At 39.3% G+C, this 22,146-nt stretch overlaps 1 protein-coding gene across 1 annotated transcript in view; it reads left to right on the forward strand.

Moving 5' to 3' along the window:
* Positions 1 to 10,761, forward strand: part of grid1b (glutamate receptor, ionotropic, delta 1b) — a 739,432-nt gene extending 728,671 nt beyond the window's left edge. Inside the window, 1 exon segment of the mRNA XM_051939963.1 lies at positions 4,905 to 10,761. Within this exon segment, the coding sequence (XP_051795923.1) occupies positions 4,905 to 5,393 (489 nt within the window). The 3' untranslated portion in view covers positions 5,394 to 10,761.
* Positions 10,762 to 22,146: the final 11,385 nt, after the last annotated feature.

Genomic DNA, 22,146 nt, shown 5'->3' on the forward strand with positions numbered 1-22,146 from the left:
GAGTTCAGCATGTTTGGTGTGAACCTGACCAGGACTACCACAGTGAATGCAGTCCTGACAGTGAAGCATGGAGGTTTTAGGGAGTTACATGATGTGGGGCTGCATGAGCAGGGTTCTCACCAGGATTTTTTTACAGCGTAACAGCAGGTCCTCCCGCGGGCGGGCACATGCGCAATAGCCTTCATTAAATCTCGCGAGCGGCCGGCCCAGATGTCAGCCAATGAGCGTCACGCAGATGCTCCAAATGCTCGTGATTTAGGTGACTATTCACCATACATGGCATCACGGAAACAACCGAGACATGCTAATTGTAACCCGGAGGTTGGAAGCGACTCTTAATTTTAGACGGGAACGGGTCAATCGTCAGGAAAGTACGGCGGAGGTGGGGAGACATAAATTAACCTAGATAACCTAGATAGGCACCCAGTCGATAAAAACAAACGCACATGGTGTATCTGTCAAAATAACAGCGTAGCGGCCCTAATCACAGCGTAATCTTTTAAACTGACAGCTTAACGGCCCGTTACGCTGAAATGCGCTGGTGAGAACCCTGATGAGTGGACGGACATAACAACAAGCAAAATGTCCACAAGATGCACAAGAACTACATACAGACAAAAAATGTCCATAAAAAGATGGAAAACTACCCTAAAAAGATAAATTAGTTGGGTTCAGATGTAGTCAAACATGTCTGGTTTGACCCCAACCAGGACTACCACAGGATTCAAGGATCCAATGATACCACAGTGGATGCATAATCCTGACAGTGAAGAACGGAGGCAGAAAGGAGCTAGAGGACAAGCAAAACGTCCACAAGACACACAAGAATTATACTTTCAAAAAATGACCATAAAAAGATGAAAAACTACCACAAAAAGATGAATTTGTTGGGTTGAGATGTAGTCCAGCATGTTTGCTGTGACCCCATCCAGGACCACCATCCTGACAGTGAATCATGGAATATTAGCATCACAACATGCAAAGTATTTAAAAAATACGAGATTTGAAAGGTAGGCTTACTCTTGTTGCATTAAGTTCCTACTTTGAGACCTCTACTTTCAATATAGGACATCTAAACTGTTATTAAATTTACACCAAAGCAAAGACGCAGCAGATCAACGTAGTGGTAATGGAACTACTGAGGTGGTGCAGCGTTAAGTGATATTCCTCTGGTGGACTGTAGGGACATCCTGCATCGCTCTCAGTTAAATCAGCATCGTTAATAAGGAAGGTGACCACCGAGCAGATTTCTGGTTCTACATTTATAGTCAGCAGCGTTATCAGCGTCCACAGGGAGGCAGCGGCGTCGTGTTCGCCTCCACGTTGAGCTGCCACTCATCTTACAGTAAGAGATGCTGGTATCAAAGGCAGCTAAAGGGTTTAAATGTTTCACAGGGCCACTTGAATCCAAAATGAACCAGAAACAATCAGGAACTGTTCTTATCGCACTCGAGCACAACCCACTCGACGGCTGCAGTATTTGCAGAGTAGCAGGAGGCGAAGTGATTTAAAACGCCCCCCGCTGGGAGCGCTCATTAAAAGACCTGTTTGTTTTCCAAATTAATGGAGGCTTTCAGACGCCCGTTGTTTTCTTCCTCTCCACTTACATCACCGGTCTGTCTTTAACGACCGGCTGAGGTTTAATCCAGACAGTTATTTATCCAGGCGAGCTGCCAGTCTGATGCAGCCCAAAACATATTTTAATGAGGTGCCAGTCCGCCGAAACAATAACCTGAGCAGAGATGTTTTAATTGGCTTTGAGGGGATCGCTGAGGCCGAATCAGGCCCGCTGGATCGACACTGTGTGCTGATGTGTTCCTTTAAGGTTTGAATAACGGCTGCAGACAGATGTTCAGCCTCAGAGGACGAGCTTTTAGCAGCATTACAGCTGTACTCCACAGAAAGTGCTTCACGCCGCTCTACCTCAACACCGTGTCCAACCATAAACCGCCTCTCATCCACCTTTATTTCTACTCAACCAGCTGCTTTATCACTAGAGAGCCAAAACCGAGGACATGGAGGTCATGTCTGTTCAGGATTCAGGGGAAGGACTCAGCGAATCCAACAAGGAAGTAATGCATGGGGGGGACGTTTTAAAGGCTGGCGCCGATAATTTATAAATTTTGCTGTTTTCAGGCTAAAGGAACATTAGAAAACACGTAAAAATGTCAAATAGAAAAGTTGTAATCCTTAAGATTTCAGTCTTGGTTGGTTTGGTTCCACAGTTCTGGTGGAAATTGGGATTCTAAGGAAGTCTTGGTCGACTGACTTTAAACCAAACTGATAGAAGTTGTAGCCACGATAAACAATTCTTCTAAGACGTTCTTACAAAACTCTTCTAACACATTTCCAACTCAGCAGAAGATCTATAAATTGTAGAGCTGTACTCAAATGACTAAATATTGGAACTAATAATTGGAAATGAGTCGAGCATCAGCAACCTTAAAAATCTACTAATGCGTCTATTTATAGATAAAGTAGTGATCTGATGATATAAATGCTATTTTATAGACATTAGGAAACACGTAAAAATGTCACAAAGTAAAGTTGTAATCCTTAAGATTTCAGTCTTGGTTGGTTTGGTCCCAAGGTTCTGGTGGAAATCAGGACTGGAGTGAACCAAAGAAAGTCTTGGTCGACTGACTTTAAACCAATTTTAACCAAACTTATAGAAGTCATAGCAAACAATTCATCTAAGACATTCTTACAAAACTCTTCTCACACATTTCCAACCTGGCAAAAGATTCCTATATTATAGAGCTGTACTCAATCTACAGAAATGATACTAAATATTGGGAAAATGATAAATATTGGATCTGCTGATTGGAAATGAGTCGAGCATCAGCCCCTTAAACAGCTACTAATGCGTCTATTTATAGCTAAAGCAGTGATCTGATGACAAAAATGTTGTTTTATAGGGGTCTAACAATAAAATCCACCCTCTTGTTCCCGGTTTAATTCTTCTTTTGTAAGAAGCAGCATTAATAACTGTTAGTCTTGCGCTGCCAGTAACCTAAATCAGGCCGTCTTTAAGCGCTTCATGTGAAGATAATTTAGGTCCTGTGAGGTTAAAACTGTCCCTCTGTGAAGTCAAACAACATAAATGTGTTTTAAATCGCTGCGACCTTCAGCATCATGACTTTAACCGTGGTGTCTACGTGGACGCCTCCTGCAGGGTGGGGTTGTGCATGACTCTGTGATCCTGATAACACTGCTGCATGACTGGATGTGTGTGTGGAGTTGATTTACAGTGTTGATGTGTCGTTGTTTCTGCCGTGATGAGTTGCTGTGACTAATACCATTGTACCTCTGAGTTGAAGCGAATCCAATGCTGGAGCCAAAGCGTCCAAAAAAACGACTCTGCACACTTCATTTCAAATTCTCTCAAAAAAACTCCCCAAAAAACAAAATCAACAGGCTGCAGCGAAGACAGGGAATCTGTAATCAGAGCGTCGGTTGATATTCGAGTCATGCCTCCCGTCTCCTGCCTCCCCGTCGTCCTCTACCTTCTCCTGACCCAGAGTACCGAAGCAGACCTGTAGTTCAACAGGGAAACACTCAAGTGTCTATTAATGCCTAACAAGTATGCATGGCGTGGTCGGCAGGAGATGCAGCGTCAGCCGATGTTTTGATTAAAGTGTTCTGATAGCGAACAGATCTGCGATGCTGCTGCTGCAGAGTGTAACCATCTCCAAGGGCAGCGAGGAAAAACACTCCGCCGCCGCCGCCGAGGGGAGAACGAACGCATCAACATATTTTCAATGAATAAATCTAAAAAAAAAAAAAAATCACAATCAACCTTACTTTTAGAGCCAGACACAATCTTAAACTTTTACTCTGAAGTTCTGACCATGTAAATGAGCAGAGGTGGATTCTGAACGTGTTTCATAACAAGTTCTAGCAGAAGTTCACCACATTGCACAAGAAGCTCCAGTAGAGCTGCAACTGGCTATTATTTTAATAATAAACTGTCTAGTTTCTGTGCCCAACCCAATCAATGTAGAAAATATTCTTATTTAAGAAGCTTCGACCAGAAATAGTAGCTTTTTCCTTAAAGTTTAGTCAAACTGAGTGGAAATCATTGAGTCTAAACAGTTCTCCGATGGATTTTTTGTTTCACTGTTGCAGCTCTGATCTCAAGATATCCTGCTTCAAAAAGTAAAAGCCTCAGATTTCTACAGCAAACTCTACAGTTCAACCGATTCAAAATGTACGAACAGATTTGGCCTTAGAAGAAGAAGGTCATGCATGTCAGTAAATTATTGTAGATTAGATGTAGTACTCCTACTGTTTGATCCTGTAGAGACCAGAGGAGGCGTCACTCAGACGACAGGAAGTTCATGTTAACAAGCAGAGAGCATTGTGGGAGTTTAGCTGCAACAAGCACCATGACAAAGACTTCTGTAATGACTAAGGGATTGGGTTAGGGATTAGCTCATGTTTTAAAGGCAAGTCTAAGTTTACCAAACCAGTATTCAAATAATCAAGTGAAAACAGCTTAAGCCACATCTGTTGTCAAAAGTAGTGACATCAGCATGCACTGCACCCAATTTGTGGTTCTGATCAACTGATTCCTGATTGGTAACACAGCCGGTTATCGGTTAATCGTTCCTCGTCGGTTTGGCTCCAGGATTGTGATTCTCCAGACATCAAACCGTTAATACTCACTGGCCAAGTTTGATTTCAAGGTGTGCACTGATTGGTTTGTGTGGGCTCTTACTGCGGGCCGGCCAATCAGCCGGTCCGTTAGTCCAAAACTAAGGCCACACTGAAAGCAGGATGCATGGAGCACCAGCAGATCAGAACCAGAACCCGGCCCATCGCCAATCTCAGCCTCTGTGTCCCTCCTCCTCCTCCCCTCCCTCCCCCTGTCTCTCCTCCTCCACCCCCCCACTCCTCTCTAGGACAAGGAGGTGAACCTGGAACAGGTGCATCGTCGTATGAACAGTCTTTTGGACGAGGACTTGGCCCACAAGCAGATCCCCGGCCCCTCTATCGAGATCTCTGCGCTGGACATCGGCAGCATGCAGCCCAGCCAGGCTCTGGTTCCGGGGTCGGAGTCCATCCGGGACTACCCGCCCTCGGGCCTCGCTGTGACCACCTTCCTCCCCGGGGAGGGGGTGCCGCCTCCGCCTCTTCCCCACCCTCACCATGGGGGGACCCTAGGCAGGACGCTACCCCCGTCCCAGGGCCCTGGCAGCACCACATTGCCCCCGCACCACCCGCTCAGCAGCACCAGCCTCAGCGGCACCATGCAGTGCAAACACAGGGCTCCCAACGGGGGGCTCTTCCGGCAGAGCCCTGGCAAGACGCCCATGCCAATGTCCTACCAGGCAGTCTCCGCAGGACCCATACCCGAAGCCATTGAGGCCACCCACAGTACATCCATATAGAGGTCCGGGTTCGGATGTGACGAGATGTAGAGGAAAATTATTGTAGGAGGAAAAAAACAAATGTACAAAGTAAAAAAGATTTTGTATCTCACTATCTGTTCAGAAAGTTACAAAAAACTAAACACACAAAAACACAAAAACAAAAAAGCAGGTGGGGTGTTGGGTGGGGCGTTGGGCGGGTGTAATTTTTCTCTTGTACATACGTGTAAATACCAAGAGAACGAAGTGAGGTCAAAGTGTATTTTGAATATTCTCAATTTTTGAAGTTGAGTTATAAAAACACAAAACGAGATAAAAAAATATATATATACATCGATGAAAAGTTATGACTGTTTGAATGGCTTTGTAAATTTTGTTCAATTAAAAACAATGACGCGAAATTCATTGTGATTGTTTTCTAAGTGCCGAAATTAAACGATGTCTCTCCACAACTCATCGATGTAAACCCATGATGCACCGCTGTAGGGACATTCTAGTGTTGGACACCTACTGTTATGCACCTCTGTACCAACCCTATATACCGTATATCTCCAGCATCGGACGAGAATAATCACAACTCCTTGGTTTTGTTTTTTTTCCATTTGTATTAAATATATAATATACATTGTTTTTTCCAAGCAAAAGTCTACATTCATTTTCTTACGTTGACTGTAAATTGTGTTCATTCGACACTTTGATGGAGGGAAGAGTGGATTTTTATCAGGTTCATATTTTACACACAGCTGAGTGGTTTGTTTTTATAGTCCCTTTTTATTTGGCGGCAGTACTGTCCAGGTGAGGAGGGCTTGGATTTTAAAGCGTGGAAACAGGAGAGGATTGAAGGCTGCGTCCACACCTACTCTGATGGGTTTTACTGGGTCAGAAATGTTGAATTTGATGCCCTTTTTGGGCTTTAAATGTTGGGTTCCAATCACAGAAGACTGGCCTCTTTGTAGAGAACGAAATCTCAGGTGTTGTTAAACCAAACACAACTGTGTAGAACAAGAATCTTCTTTAATCGAAGCATTTGTAGCCATTGAAGAATTGCCCCAGATCTCTAATACTTCTCGTTTTGTCCTGAGATAAAACAAAGAGCATTTTCCACTTACAGATGACTAAATGTTCACATCTTTCTTACAGATATTTGCAGTCACAGCCGTAGTTCCAGGGTTTAGCTGCGATCTCAAGATACCCTGCTACCAACCACAAATAAACGCCTCCAAAACGCCAAACACCTTCAGTGATATTTAGCGATATTTCATTAATTTAACCGATAGAAAATATATTAACCAATGAGGCAGAAAAAGAAGAAGGTCGTGCATGTCAGAAAACGGATTCTAGACTAGCTGGTTGTCAGAGTCTTATACAGCAGGTCCTCGGTTTACGACGTCCTCGACCTACGGCATTTTGTGGTTACATCGCCATCTCCCATAAATTTGTTGTTCCATCATTCCAATGTACAACAAATTTCCTGTGAGAAGTAGTTGGTGGGTGAAGTTATTCTCTTTTAAGAAAAATGATGGCAAAAATGACTACTAGACAAGCGAACCAGGTCAGTTTACACCAAGAAAACGTCACACAGCAGAAAAAAAGACTTGATTTTGTCGTTTATAAGGACTTTAAACTGCAGGTGCTGTCGTGTGATATCAGACACAACAGGAAGTTAAGATGTGACTAGAACTTCAGAAGGTGTCTGAAAATTGACCTAAAACACCATCTGTGTATGAAAAAAAGACCAAAATACAATAAAAACCTTGACGATCATCCATAGTAATGTGTCTTAAGACCCCGTATATACTGAGGAGTGTTGGGATGTGAGACTAAACCTCTAGAAACAGTATTTATAGACAGACCCAGAACAAGTTCTCACAATGTCGCTGCAACATTCACTTATTTCCATTGATTTCCAACCACTGATTTGTTTTGGATGCCACATTGGATTGTGCTATGTTCTTTCTTTCTTTCATTTGTGTTATTTTTTGGAAACTTTTTGCCCTTCATTATGACTCCCAACCATAAGTCAGACTCTTCTGGGTGTTTCTATGCCCTTGATAATGACTTTACCACCACACTGTTAGCGTGACTAACATAGGTACTTATGTACATATGTGAGTTCCAACTCACAATGAAAATTCGCCTTGTGTCACGCCATATGAACAGAATTCCAACACAAGTCGAGACCCCCTGTATTGTTTTTTGTTTTAGCAACCAGAGGAGATATCACTTACAAATCTTCATGTCAACTTAAACTGCACTCTGAAACTAAAGTGGGGGAAAAAAACTGTGAAAATGTTGTCGCAACTGGTGCCTGAAAAAGAATTCTAACTGTAAAACTAGCAAAAATAACTACAGTCTACACAGTAATGGCGTTTTTAAAATTATTTACCATTTCTTACTCTTCAATATACAGAATTTTCCCTTCAATGACTGCAAATATCTTTAAAATAATGATGTTTTTTAGTCTAATTTAATGAGTTTTGATGCAACCTTTGTTTTTACAGTTTTGGCTCTTGTTTTTTGTACAACTTTTTCCTGTTATTTTAATTGGTATGTGTAATTTAACAAAACAGGAGAAGTCTGTGAAATAACAGCTGGCAATCTATATATATTTTTCTTTCTGATAATGCTAAATTTCCATTCCTAGAAATCAGTCATTTACTAAAACATATGAAAAATATCCAAACTGACTGTGTTTTACAGTGTACCTCATTAGGTAAATAGAAAAAACAGGTTCAGTCCATTTGCTGATTTTGACTTTCGAAGCTTCTGTTTCCATCTGAAGGAGCTTTTAAAAACCCTGAAACAGCAGAAAAAGTGAACTTTTTGCTCGGCTGAACGTCGCTAACGGTTTGAAAATCCAATCAAAGTGGACGCGATGTGGTTTAGTTTGATTTAAAGCTACACAAACGCCCCCAACAGAGAACATTTCTTTGTTATTCTGCTGCACAGCAAAGTGATTCCTGTGTTTTGGGGTCGTTCCGTGACCAAACCATTAATAAGAGGACCGCTGGAACGTCTAATGAGGGAATAAAGTGCAGGTTGAACAGCGGTTGGTGTGAACGCAGCCTCGGGACTCTCTGACCTTTTCGGTTTGTTATATTTAACCTGAAAGAAAAGAAGTCTTGTAGAATCAGCTATATAGATCTGTCTTTAATTTTTTATACTAGAGAATTTAATGTGAAACACTTGTATACAGGTTTATCTCCTGCAAAGCAGCGCAGTTCTTCTAATCAGAGGGCGAGGCCTCATGTTCCACCAGTCCATCTAATGAATCTGCTACGACCTGCCGGATGACGGACGCCGTCTTTATCCAAAGTGCAATCAGAGGCTCACGACGGCGGCCGTTATTCTGCAGGAGTCGTACCTCAAACGCTAAGAAACAAGGAGTCTGATGGGGTTTTTCTCTGTAGATAAACTGCTTGGAGCCTTTATGGGTTTACAACCAGAGACAGGAAACCACACACTCAACTCTGCAGTGTTCTGCCGACATAATTGTGATTAAAGTGCATTTATGGTTCCGATGAGCCTCATTTTTGGTTTGGAAATGAGCTGATCGGCACACGGTGGAGCTTTCAGGACAAAAATTTACATCAGTGACTTGTCAGGACGAAGGGCTTAGTTCCCCAAATGTACTTTGGAGACACCAAAGCCAACAACTTTAACCGTTTCTTTAAAACCACAAGCGAGAACGTCGACGTTTGAGATCCAAACACTGCCGTTACCTTGTGATTCTGTCACACAAACTCAAGGTTGAAACCAACATTTTAGATCCCAAATGTGTCTGTTAGTAGCTCTAAAAGTCAGCTGAGTCAATGGAAACACCGGACATACCGAGGTCCTACAACAGTAATATGGATATTTTCTACAAGAACTTTGTTTTAGAAAAGAACTCTTATCCACATGACCGTTATTATGGAAAAATAATCACTAAAACGACTACAGACAAATGAACCAGGCCAGTTTCCACCAAGACAACATCACATAGCAGAGAAAAAAGAAAACGTATAGTAGATCAGCTGGTTGTCGGAGTCTTATACAGCACGTCTTTGGTTTACGATGTCCTCCACCTATGGAGCTTCATGGTTCCATCTCCCATAAATTTATCAAGAAAGTCTTGCTCCATCATTCCGACGTACGGCATTTGCGATGTTAAAAAAACTTTCATGTGGGAACTAGATGGCAAGCAGAGTGGATGAATACGATGGCAAAAACGGCTAAAAACAAGTGAACCAGGCCAGTGGACATCAAGAATACGTCACAGACGGGATTTCATTGTTTGTCATCTGTGTAAGAATAAAAGACTGAAATACAATTTAAAAACTGGACAAACATCCATATTAAGACCCCTTGCATCTGTCAAGGACCTATTATTCAAGGACATGGTTAAAAACTTGAAAACAATCAATATATGTGGAAAAAACTCTAGAAAAGCAGCAAATTCCTACATTTTGAAGAACTGAACTTTAATTTTCACGCAACATGTGACTGGACTTTTTGGTTCCAAAACTGATCAACATAAATACACGTTCTGCAAAATAATCAAATCAGAACGAAACTCGTCCATTGTTGATTATTTCATGGATTAATCAATTAGTTGTTTGGTCTCTAAAGTAGTCAGTCAGGGTTTCCAAAGACGAAGATATCCTTAAATGTCTTGTTTGGTCCACAACCCAAAGATATTCAGTTTACTGATTAAAATATCTGAAATATCTGCAAATTTAGACTGTTTTTAATTTTAAAAACACCAAAATACTAAAAGTTAACTCAGTAGTTGACAACTAATCGACTAATTGTTGCGTCTTGAACCACGGTTTGTGTTTTTAAACGAACTTTTCTGAGTTTTTCTGAGAAGAACCAACACCAACCAACATGTGACTGAATCCCAGGGTAACGTTTGGAGTGTTTGAAGCCAGACTGTGGTTAGAGTGAACAAAAAAGACACAAACTCTGGTTTTAAAGTCGTCGTGCTGCAACCATCAGCTCGTCTTTATTTTCTATCATCTGTAGGACCAACATGGAGGCAGGGTTGACTGGTTGTCGTTTTTCCCAGCAGATTAAATCAGATCATTCTGATGCTTTCTGGTTAAAAACGCTGGTGTTGTGTTTGAACTGATAGACTGGACCAGCAGATCAGTGGGTTCTGGACTCGTTGGCGGGTTTTAAAGACTCCATGTGGATGTTTTGTGTCCTGAACCAACCAAACATCCACAACAAGGCCGACAGACGGACCTACGCTCCGATTGGTCGGCTGAGGCGTCCCGTCATACGGCGGAACCACGAACTGTCGAAGCGTTTAGTCTCACAGTCCATCTACAGGAGACCCGTATTTTATTTATGAATATGCTGCTTGGAGTTTCTTAATCTTTAATAAAGAAATATGGTTTACAAACTGCTTCCTGGTGTGTGTCAACAAAAAATTATGGAGGAATTTAAAAACGGAAAATTCTCTTTTCTGTTTAAGCTTCCATCAGCAACTTTTCCCTGCAACTTTTTCTGTATCTATAAAACTTTAAAAAAATGGTGAAAAGTTTAAATCTAAGCTTTAAGAGTTCAAGGTGAACGTTTCAATCAATTCAATCAACATTTTTGTTCAACAAATGGCCAGAAGTAACGACAAATTGCAGATTTCTGTCAAAGAGCACAACACACACTCACCTCGTGTTCTGAGGCTAAAATCACAGATATCAGGCTGTTTTCAAACGAAATGACTCATTTGTCATTATTTGTCAAACCAGTTGGTGATTAAATGAAAACTAATCGATAAGAAAAGACGCTTGGTTCTCCAATCAAAAACTGATTTATATTTACTCATTTGGCTTCATTATTTCATTTTTTTCCTGAACAGTTAAAATTTATGTGCCACGAAAAGGTTTTAGCAAAAACAAAACAAACTGAAAAACCGAGTCATGACGTGTCCGTTAAAGCGAAAAACTTCTACTTCTTCCAAAGATCATTTAGTTTTCCTTCTCATCTCTGAGTTGTTTTATAAGAAGTTTAAGAGACGAAATAATAAAATGAGAAGATAAAAGCTTAGCAGCTGTTTTTTATTTAACTTCAAAATGTTCTCCGTTTTGTTTCGGTTGACTCTTAATCTTGTAGAACCTAGTTTTGGGTAACAAATATGTACAAAATTAGAGACGGTGCAGCGTCACGCTACTTCATTTCCTCCATCCGATAATCGATTTTTGATTATTAACTTGGCCGATTATCTGCTGAGTAAACTACAGTTTGAATCGGGATGACAGCCGTCATTTATACAAACATTCATCAAGTTTTGTGAAGATTCTCAAAATCTACACAAATGACAGGAAGTTCAGTGTTTTTGAAGATTTGCTAAAAAAAAAAGACATTTAAATGTGTATTTTTACAGAGAATTTGGGAGTTAAAGTGGCTGATTCACTTCACACATGACGACTCAAAATTTCTCCCGGAATTCTAAATTCTTCCCAAAATGACAGAAGTTTGTTCAAAATACTTTTTTTCCCATAATGACTCAAATTTGTCCCAACTGACGAAAATTTCCCCTTATTGGTTCAGAATGACACATTCCCTTCCAAAGTGACTCAAAATCTGTCCTGAAATACATTTTTTCCCCAAAGTGACTAAAAATATGTCCAAAATACAATTTTATTTGCATGACAAAAAATTTGTCCCGAATGACACTTTTCCCCCAAAAATGACTCAAAATTTTGTCCCAAATGACAAGAAATTTTTCCCAAAGTGACATAAAATTAGTCCAAAATGACTATTTTTCCCCAATATGATTAAAAATTTGTCCCAATGTAACTTCTTTTTTATTCTAAATTGACTCAAAGTTGATCCCAAAATACCAATTTCTTCCCAAAATGACTAAAAATGTGTCCAAAATGCAAATTTTTGCCCATAATGATTTGTCCCAAGTAACTGTTTTTCCCCCCAACGTGAATGAAAGTCTGTCCTGGATGACTTATTTTTCCAAAGTGACTTCAGTTGTCAGTATTTCTCCCGGTGACAGAATCTGTTTACTACCACTGATTTGTGTGAAATTCTTATTTCCATTCAGAGGGATTTGAACAATCTGAACTTATAGATGTTTTCAATAATCTATTGATATTTATTTATGCTGCTAATGATCCTGCTGTGGGATTAATAAAGGTTATCGTAAACATTACGGCCTCTAGTGGCTGGTGGAAGAACTGCAGCTGGAGTTGACCGTTGAGTTTAAAATTTTCAGTCAAGTTATCACAATATTTGTCTCCACCTGTTTCACTGAACCCTGAAGCCATCAGTGATCGATTAGATGTTGATTATTGATCAGATTTTTAGCCTCGTGGACTACCGACACTCCACAGAACCAGTTCAACCTCCAATAAATCACCGATGACATCAAAACGTTGTCTCGGATGGTGAAGTCTGGAGCCTGGAGGCCCGAAGAGAAAATCCTTTAATGTTTTTTTTTTTAGAAAGGTGAAACCAAACTGATCTGTAATCAGTCCGACAGGAGGATCTGAGCTTTGATATCAGCAGGACGTCGGTCAGATTTAACCTGGATGGAAATAACTTCTTCAACCTCAAAGCCCAAACTCAGAGTCTGAAGAATATCATTAAGAGGTTCTGTGCTTGAAGGCAACAGTAGTTATTTTTGAAGAAAAATCATCTAAATTCTGTGTTTTCAGCTTCATAAAAGTGAATATTTTCATTTTCTTTCCTTCTCTGTGACGCTAAACTGAAGATTCTTGGGTCGTGAGCAAAACAAGACATGCTTGATTTGTTTTTTTAGCGGCTTTTAATGGTCAAATCTGCTAAAAATAAATACACTGATTCACAGCTATTTTCACTCATGATTTTTTAAATTTTTGAACGTTAGAGTATTCTACAGATTTTAGACAATATTCAGAGTTCTCTCTTCTTCTTTATGGTTGTTCTGTTTCCATAGAGACGCAGGACTTTAGGTCAATTACTGACTCATTTGGGGTCATTTGCAGAGGTTTGGACAGATTTTAATTCCTTCTCAACTTTTGTGGTCAAATTTTATGTAGTTTTAGACGAGTCCTTTTGGACAAGTTTTAAGTCTTTCTGATGATGTTTGATGTCATTTTGGATCTGTTTTAAGTCATTTTGCTTATATTTGATGTAATTTTGGGCTGTTAAGTGATTTTAGACATCTTATGTATCAGTTGGTTTTGTATCAAACCAATGACAAATTTGAAGTAATTGTGGACACATTTTAAGACACTTTGAACGTGGTTTACATCATTTTGGTCATTTGTTCAACAAATTTTAAGTAATTTTACACAAGTTTTAAGTCACTTCACACAGGTTTGCTGTCATTTTGGACAGGTTATAAGTCATTCTGGTCACATTTTAAGTCATTTTATACAAGACTGGAGTCATTTTGGAGTCAAGTTTTAAGCCTTTCTGGTTACATTAGTTGTGTTTTTGGACTTTTTAAGTAATTCTGTTAAAGTTTTGTCATTTTAATTACTTATAGGTTATAGTGAACAACTTTTAAGTCATTTTAAACAAGTTTTACATCACTGTGAACATGTTTTAAGTAATTTTGCAAATTTTTTCAGCAATTTTAAACAGGTTATAAGTCATTCTGGTCACATTCTAAGTAATTTTGGACAAGGTTGGAGTCACTTTGGACAGCTTTGAACTCTGGACAGGTTTCATGTCATTTTTGAACCTGTTTTAAGTCATTTTGGTTATGCATTATGTGATTTCAGACCGTTTTTAAATAACTGTGGAAAGGTTTTACATTAATTTTCGATACTTTTTAGGCCATACTGTACAACTTTTAAGTCATTTTGGACAGGTTTAATGTAATTTTGGACAGGTTATAAATCATTCTGGTCACATTCAAAGTAGTTTTAGACAGGGCTGGAGTCATTTTGGACAAACTTGAAGTCTTTTTGGATGAGTTTGATGTAATTTTGGACATGTTTTAGGTAATTTTGGTTACATTTTATGTGATTTTGGACTACTTTTAATTAATTCTGGAAAGGCGTACATCATTTTCAATACTTTTCGGTAATTTTTGGACAACTTTTAGACAAGGTTGGCGTCTGTGTTGGTTGGTGTTTGACAAAAATTATGAATTTGAGAAGAGTCATTCTGGACAACAGAGTCATTTTTGAAGTGATTCTGAGACATTTGAAAAGAAGATCTACGATATGTGGAGCCTCCTTTTCTGTCTGATGCTGGAAATATGTTGAACAGTCTTTTTACATTTTGTAAAATAAATGATTTCTGTCATTTTACCTGAGTCCTGCTGCCAGCAGACATCTCTGAGTTGTCTCTCCTTCTTCATGTTGTTCTGTTTCTCAGAGCTGCAGGACTTTAAAAATGTACCACAGTGAGTTAAAGTGACAGCTGGAGTAGAGAGGGTTAAAATAAATGCAGCTGGAACTCCTGAACGTCTGTCTGAGTGTTGGAATAAATGTGAGCTGAAGTTCTTCATATTTCATCCACCCGCTGGATTCAGAATCGCATCGTTATCTGGACGGACACGACACGAAACATCCTCTGCTCTGTCAATTAGGGGGAAGGTTTAGTCTGACGCACCGGCAGGAGGATTTACAGCGACACACCGGGATGTCAGCTGTCACCGCTAAACTCCTCCACGGCAGGAAGAGTCCCGTTTGTTGGAGCTGAGAGGTGGTTTAGAGGAGCTGCTGGATGTCGAATCGACGGATAAATGACAGACGGACGCAGATTTAAAGTTTTAACGGTCTCAGAAAGGAAAACCAAACACCTGAACCTCCACAAAACGACATGATCAGTGGTATGTTTTGAATTAATCACAATGTTAACATGGTTTTATCAGGTGTTCATTCAATCAAATGCTGATTTGATTGAACCAAAATGGTGATTGCAACTAGAACAAAACCTCATTAGACTCTTTTTTGGCAGCTTTTATTAACAAATGGCTTTAAATCCTGACTTAAAAGGACAGAAAATATGTAAAACAATTAACAAGAAACTCTAAATTCCTCTCATTTAGGAGCCTTTATGATTAACAATCCAACTTTTGAAGGATGTTTGAGCTTTATTTTATTTAATTTCTTGATTTTTTTTCTGAATTAATTGGCTCTTTGGTTTATAAACTGTCAAAATCGTTAAAAAAAGAAAACCCCAAGATGACTGTTTTGTTCAAAGATATTCAGTTTATTGCCAAAGACGAGTTCAAAATATTCCTTTCTTTCCAAAGTGGCTCAAAATGCATCCTGGATAACTCATTAAAAAAAAAGACTCCAAATCCCAAAATGACTCCAACTTTGTGACTAAAATGATCCATGCAAGTCAAAAGGATTTCTTATATGTTGAAACAAAAAGTTTAAGAGATTTTATTGGAAAAGTCCAATTTTTGAAGGATGTTTGGGCTTTCAGCGGCCAAGAGGAAGGCTTTATTTGATTCAATTTATTGACTTTTTTTTCTGGATTAATTAGTTGTTTGGTTTATAAATCGTCAAAATGGTTAACAAAAAGGAAACCCCAAGATGACTGTTTTGTCCAAAGACATTCAGTTTACTGTCAAAGATTGGTCCAAAACATTCATTTCTTTCCAAAGTGGCTCAAAATGTATCCTGAATAACTAATTTTTTAAAACAAAGATTCAAAATGGTTCCAATTGACAATTTTTCCCCCCCAAAGTGATTCAAAATTTGTCCTGAATGACGCTTCCCCCCCCAAAAAGTCAAAGTGTCGCACACTCCAGCCGACTCCAGAAATGACAGACGCACTTTAAGAAATCAAATTTCAGCTTTTTATGGCCTCAGAAAGGAAAACTTGATAATGAGCAGAACAAACAGAGTGAAATGGGTTTTTCATGCAATCAAGTGTAAATTTGTCAAAATGTAATAATTAAAATGCTTCATTTACTAAAACACAAACTCACGTGACTCATTTTGGCAGCATGGAAGCACAATTTGCTTTAAATCCTCAATTAAGACAACAGCAATGTGTAAAAGAGTTCCCATAAATCCACCATAAAAAAAATAATTTGTCTTAATTATAATAATTTAAAAAACAGGCCATAATTATACATTATGTCTACGTCAAAAAAAATCTATATTTTATAGAAATAATTTGTTCTTTTACAGTGTGAAAACTTTTAAATTACTCAGTTTTACTGCATTTAAATCAACTATAAATATCTTTAACAGTTTGCAGTAAGTTTCACAGTTTTAGACAAGGTTGGTGTTTGACAAAAATGACAAATTTGATGTAATTGTGGACACATTTTAAGACACTTTGAACAAGTGTGATGTAATTTTGGACAAGGCTAGACTCGTTTTGGACTAGTTTTAAGTCATTTTTTATATTTGGACTGTTTTAAGTATTTCTGGAAATGTTTACATTATTTTTAGGTTATTTTTGTCCATTTTAGACAGGATAGGTGTTTGACAAAAATGACAAATTTGAAGTCATTGTGGACGCATTTTAAGTCCCTCTGAGCAGGCTTTGCATCATTTTGATCACATTTAAAGTAATTTTGGGCTGAAAAAAAAGAGTCATTTTAGACAGTTCCAAGTGATTTTGAGACATCTGGAAAGAAGATCTACAGTATGTTGGGCCTCCTTTTCTGTCTGACGTTGGAAATATGTTGAACAGACTTTCTACATGGAAAATTTGTCATTTGAGTGTCATTTGTGAATTACACAGCTTTATTGCATTTAAATCAGCTATAAATATCTTTAACAGAAGTTTCACAGTTTTAGACAAAGTTTATTTTATTAAAAGTTTATTTTATAAGTTTATTTTAGACAAAGTTGATGTCGTGTTGGTTGATGTTTGACAAAAATGACAAATTTGATGTAATTGTGGACGCATTTTAAAACATTTTGAACAGGTTTGATGTAATTTTGGACAGGTGATAAGTCATTTAGGTCACATTGCAAGTCATTTTGGACAAGTTTAGAGTCATTTTGGACAAGTTTAGAGTCATTTTGGACAAGTTTCAAGTTAATTTGTTATATTCTATGTGATTTTAGACTGTTTTAAGTAATTATGGAAAGGTTTTAAGTTACTTTCGATACTTTGTAGGTTATTTTTGGACAACTTAAGTCATTTTAATTTGTCAGTTACACAATTTTACTGCATTTAAATCGGCTATACATATCTTTATTTAACAGATGTTTGCGGTAAATTTTGCAGTTTTTAAAGTTTTCTGGCATCGCTGGTTTTAACGTTTTTTAACGGACTAAATCCCGTCTATTTTGGGTTTATTCAGATTTCACAGCATAAAAAGCTCCTTCTTCCTCAGCCTCAGATCATCCTGATAAAAAGCAGATTTATCCTGTTTTTATTGTCGTCGGTGTTGGAAGCAGACAAAGCCTCGGCGCTGGAGATAAATCTGCTCGCTCAGGTTCGAGTACTTGCTGTTTGGTTCCAAGCAGCAGCCCAACAGCCTCTTGACCTCCAAACAGCCGACGCTTCGTTTCTTCTGCCAAACACCAGATCTGGAGCTCCATCTGAGCCACCTGGACGTCGTCCTAAACCTCCTCCTTCAGATGGATTACACCTCCCATCCTCAGATCACAACCATTCAGACGGAGTTTCTGCTGAACATTCACATTCTGTTTGTCTCTCAGCGCCAATAAAAAGCCCCGAAGACGAATTGAGTAGTCTTTATATCGCCGACGGTTTATTTAGAACGACACGTGTAAGAAGCTGCAGGAGAGAAACTACTCTCAGGAGGCGTCAGTATTTTAGAACAAAAAGTGGAGAATGGAACATGTTTTACTCACGAACAGAACCAGGAAAGAAACTTCATTTGAACAAATTCAATCATTTTGGACAAAATTTGAGTTTTTTTGGGACTTGTTCAGGATTATTTGGGACTTGTTTTGGGTCTTTTACAACAAGATTTAACCTGTGTTGGACATATTGAGTCATTTCGTACCACTTTTAAGTAGGGCTGGACATGAATATCCCGAATATCCAAATATCCGTTCGCTACGGCACTATCCGGATATTAATTTGGTATCTGAATATTCGCCCGCCCTTCGGCACATTTTGGCTCATGTTGTTACCTCCACCTGAATGGCCGGGTTGCTGCCGACTCTGACGTCACGCTTCACTTCGTTGCATAAACACAAGACAAGATGCTGAAGACCTCTGCTGTTTGGGAATTCTTCAGTTTAACTGAAGACAAAACGAAGGCAAAATTTGGACCCGGGAGACCAGACGAACGGATCCGAATATTCCCCCGAATATCTCCCCCCGGCGGACATTACGGGGCGGAACGAATATTCAGATATTCGTCTTTAATAGGGCCCAAATATTCGGAGGACAGAAACCAATATTCGGGCCAGCCCTATTTAACACATATATGTGTTAAATAGGTTGGGAAATTCTGAGTACATTTTGAATGGGTTTTCAGTCATTTTGGATGCATTTCAACTTGTTTGACAAGTTATTTTGGACAGATTTTTGAGTCATTATTGGCCATTTTAATTCAAATTTAATCATTGTAAACAAAGTTTGAGTTATCTGGGACTTCTTTTGAGTTGTTTACGACCAGATTTAACAGATTCTAGACTATTTTTAACATGTGTTGAGAAGTTTGGAGTCGTTTTCAACAAGTTTCAAGTCATTGTGGGCAAACATTTACTCATAATGGAGAAGGTTTGAGTCAGTTTGGATGATTTTTCAGTAATTTAGGACACATTTGATGTTTTTAGGGAACATCGATAAATGGTCTATGTTTAGCAGACGTTCTCCCAGTGAGCAGTTAAAATGTGAACAGCTTATAGTTTGTAGAAAACATGCAGGTGGATGAACAGCCTCTCTGACAGGTGCTACATCTCTACATCTCATTGAACAAAGACCTTCAGCAGCCATTCAACTCTAAATTATAGTCTGAGTGACAGTGGACGATCTCACCGTGAACCCAGGGTAATACTGAAACGTTATCGCCGTCAGAGAGGGAGCATGATTGACCCTAACCATTCCAGCTCAGACGTCTGGTCCAATCAGAACCTTCAGAGATCCATCTTCATCCTCCACTGTGAGCTGGAGGACTTCAGATGAATCAAATCTGCTCAACAGAATGCGTTTATCTCGTCACACGTTTGTCCTGCACCCCTTCAGGAGCTCCGCAGTGGTTTAACGTTTACATCTTTAGAACTATTTATTCTCCACTGTGTCTGATCTGCTTTAACAGCGTACAAATCATCTCAGTTCTGGACAACATTCAGCCCAGTTGGATCTCCAGTAAAACCAGTAAAAGCATGGCATAATAACCTATAAATAACCACAACTCGCTAATTTTTCCAAAAAAAACCCCAACAAAAACAAGACAAAATATTACAAAAATTAAACAAAAAAATGAGACAAATGACAAAAGTCAGACTAAAAAAGCCAAAACCAAGACACAAAATGACGAAAATGAGAAACAAAATGATAAAAAAAAATGAGACAAACAACACGAACAAAACAAAAAGAGAAAAAAGTGACAAAAAGACACATAAGACAAAACACAAGCGAGACAAAAATGAGAAGCAAAACAACAAAAAATGAGACAAATGACAAAAGTCAGACTAAAAAAGACAAAAATAAGAAAATATTGCAAAAACAAGAAACAAAATGTCAAAAATGAGAAACAAAATGATAAAAATGAGACAAACGACACGAAACAAAACAAAAAATGGACAAAAAAATTGGACAAAAACGCTAGAAAGTGGCAAAAAACTAAGAAACAACAATAACAAGAAACAAAACAGAAACTTGAGACAAATGAAAAAAGACACAAAAAGACAAAAAACAACAAAAAACAGACAAAATATTACAAAAACGACACACAAAACAACAAAAGAACAATCTAGTATTTTACTTTCTGATCCAAACAACTTTTTATGGTCTAGAAATTATTTTAAATTTATAGTTTTACTGATTTACAATCTGCAGTTAATGTCTTCTCTGTAATTTTTACACTTTGGAGGACCGGATTGGACCCTCTGGAGGACCACGGGCCTCATGTTGGACACCCCTGGCATACAGTATGGATATTAATAAAGGTTTATGTGAAACTTTAGCTCAATATGCATTAAAAATGCCTATTGACCCAGTTTCTGCAGGTTTTTTCCTCACGTTGAAATTAAATCTGTTAAATTGCAGGTTAGTGTTACAACTGCCCCATATAAATAAAGTTGAGTTGAATTTGAACATCATCTGAGGAACTATTGAATACAAAATGCTAAATTAAACAAAGTATTTCCTGTTCCACATGTAGCTGTATATATCCATAATATAAAACTAAACACATAGGATGCTGTTAATATGAAGTACTTGGTCACAAACGTGAGAAAAAAGTCATTTTTTGAACATTTCCAGCAGGTTAGTCTCAGTGAACTCTGATTAGGAGTCAGTGTTTCTTGTATCTGCCTCTAAGCTGCATGAATCCTGAGGTTCCTCTGGTCAGATGTGGGTTCTCTCCATCCATCCCCTCTGGGTCTTTAAAAACTCATCAGCAAACAGAACCTCTGAGTTCCACCTCGTTAATCCGTTCATCTCTGCAGACATCCAGGTTCCTCCTGCACCAACATCCATCAGAACTAAAGAGCAGAACCTCCTCTACAAACAGCAGCAGGTAGAGGGAAGGTTGGTGGGGATGGACCGCGCTCTGTCATGGAACCATCAGAGAACATCACAGAACCACAGAATCATCACAGAACCACCACAGAGTCACAGAACCACCACAGAGTCATTGAACCGTCACAGAACCACAGAATCACCACAGAACCACCACAGAACCATCACAGAACCACCACAGAGTCATTGAACCGTCACAGAACCACAGAACCACCACAGAGTCACTGAACCATCACAGAACCACCACAGAACAACCACAGAGTCACTGAACCACCACAGAACCACCACAGAACCATCACAGAACCGTCACAGAACCACCAGAGTCATTGAACCGTCACAGAACCACAGAATCACCACAGAACCACCACAGAGTCACTGAACCATCACAGAACCACCACAGAACAACCACAGAGTCACTGAACCACCACAGAACCATCACAGAACCGTCACAGAACCACCAGAGTCATTGAACCGTCACAGAACCACAGAATCATCACAGAACATCACAGAACCACCACAGAGTCACTGAACCACCACAGAAACATCACAGAACCACCACAGAGTCACTGAACCGTCACAGAACCACAGAATCACCACAGAACCACCACAGAGTCACTGAACCACCACAGAACCACCACAGAACCATCACAGAGTCATTGAACCGTCACAGAACCACAGAATCATCACAGAACATCACAGAACCACCACAGAACAACCACAGAGTCACTGAACCACCACAGAACCACCACAGAACCACCACAGAGTCATTGAACCATCACAGAATCACCACAGAACCAGAAGCTAACTGGAGCTATACAGAGTTCAATTTCGCTAATAGGAGCTAAGTGCAGTTATTACGAGCTTTTTTTAGCTAACAGGTGCTAACAAGAGCTAATGGGAACCTCCCTTTGCTAACTGGAGCTAATGAGAGCCTTCAGGAGCTAACTGCTGCTTAAAGAAGGCTGCAGTTATTGGAGTCATTGGAAGCTAACTGCAGCTATAAAGCCTTTCTTTCGCTAATAGCCGCTAACAGGAGCCACCAGGTAACACCAGCGATCGTATCGACCCACTGAGTTCTTCTGGACACTACAGACCTAATACAGTCTTTAAACTTGACAGGTTTTGCTCAGAATAGTGTTTTTCAGGGCATTATGAGGCCACAGCGGATGAGACTTCTGGATATACAATGTCTTCACTT

Source organism: Acanthochromis polyacanthus, chromosome 19, assembly GCF_021347895.1.
Source record: "Acanthochromis polyacanthus isolate Apoly-LR-REF ecotype Palm Island chromosome 19, KAUST_Apoly_ChrSc, whole genome shotgun sequence".
Taxonomy (NCBI): domain Eukaryota; kingdom Metazoa; phylum Chordata; class Actinopteri; family Pomacentridae; genus Acanthochromis; species Acanthochromis polyacanthus.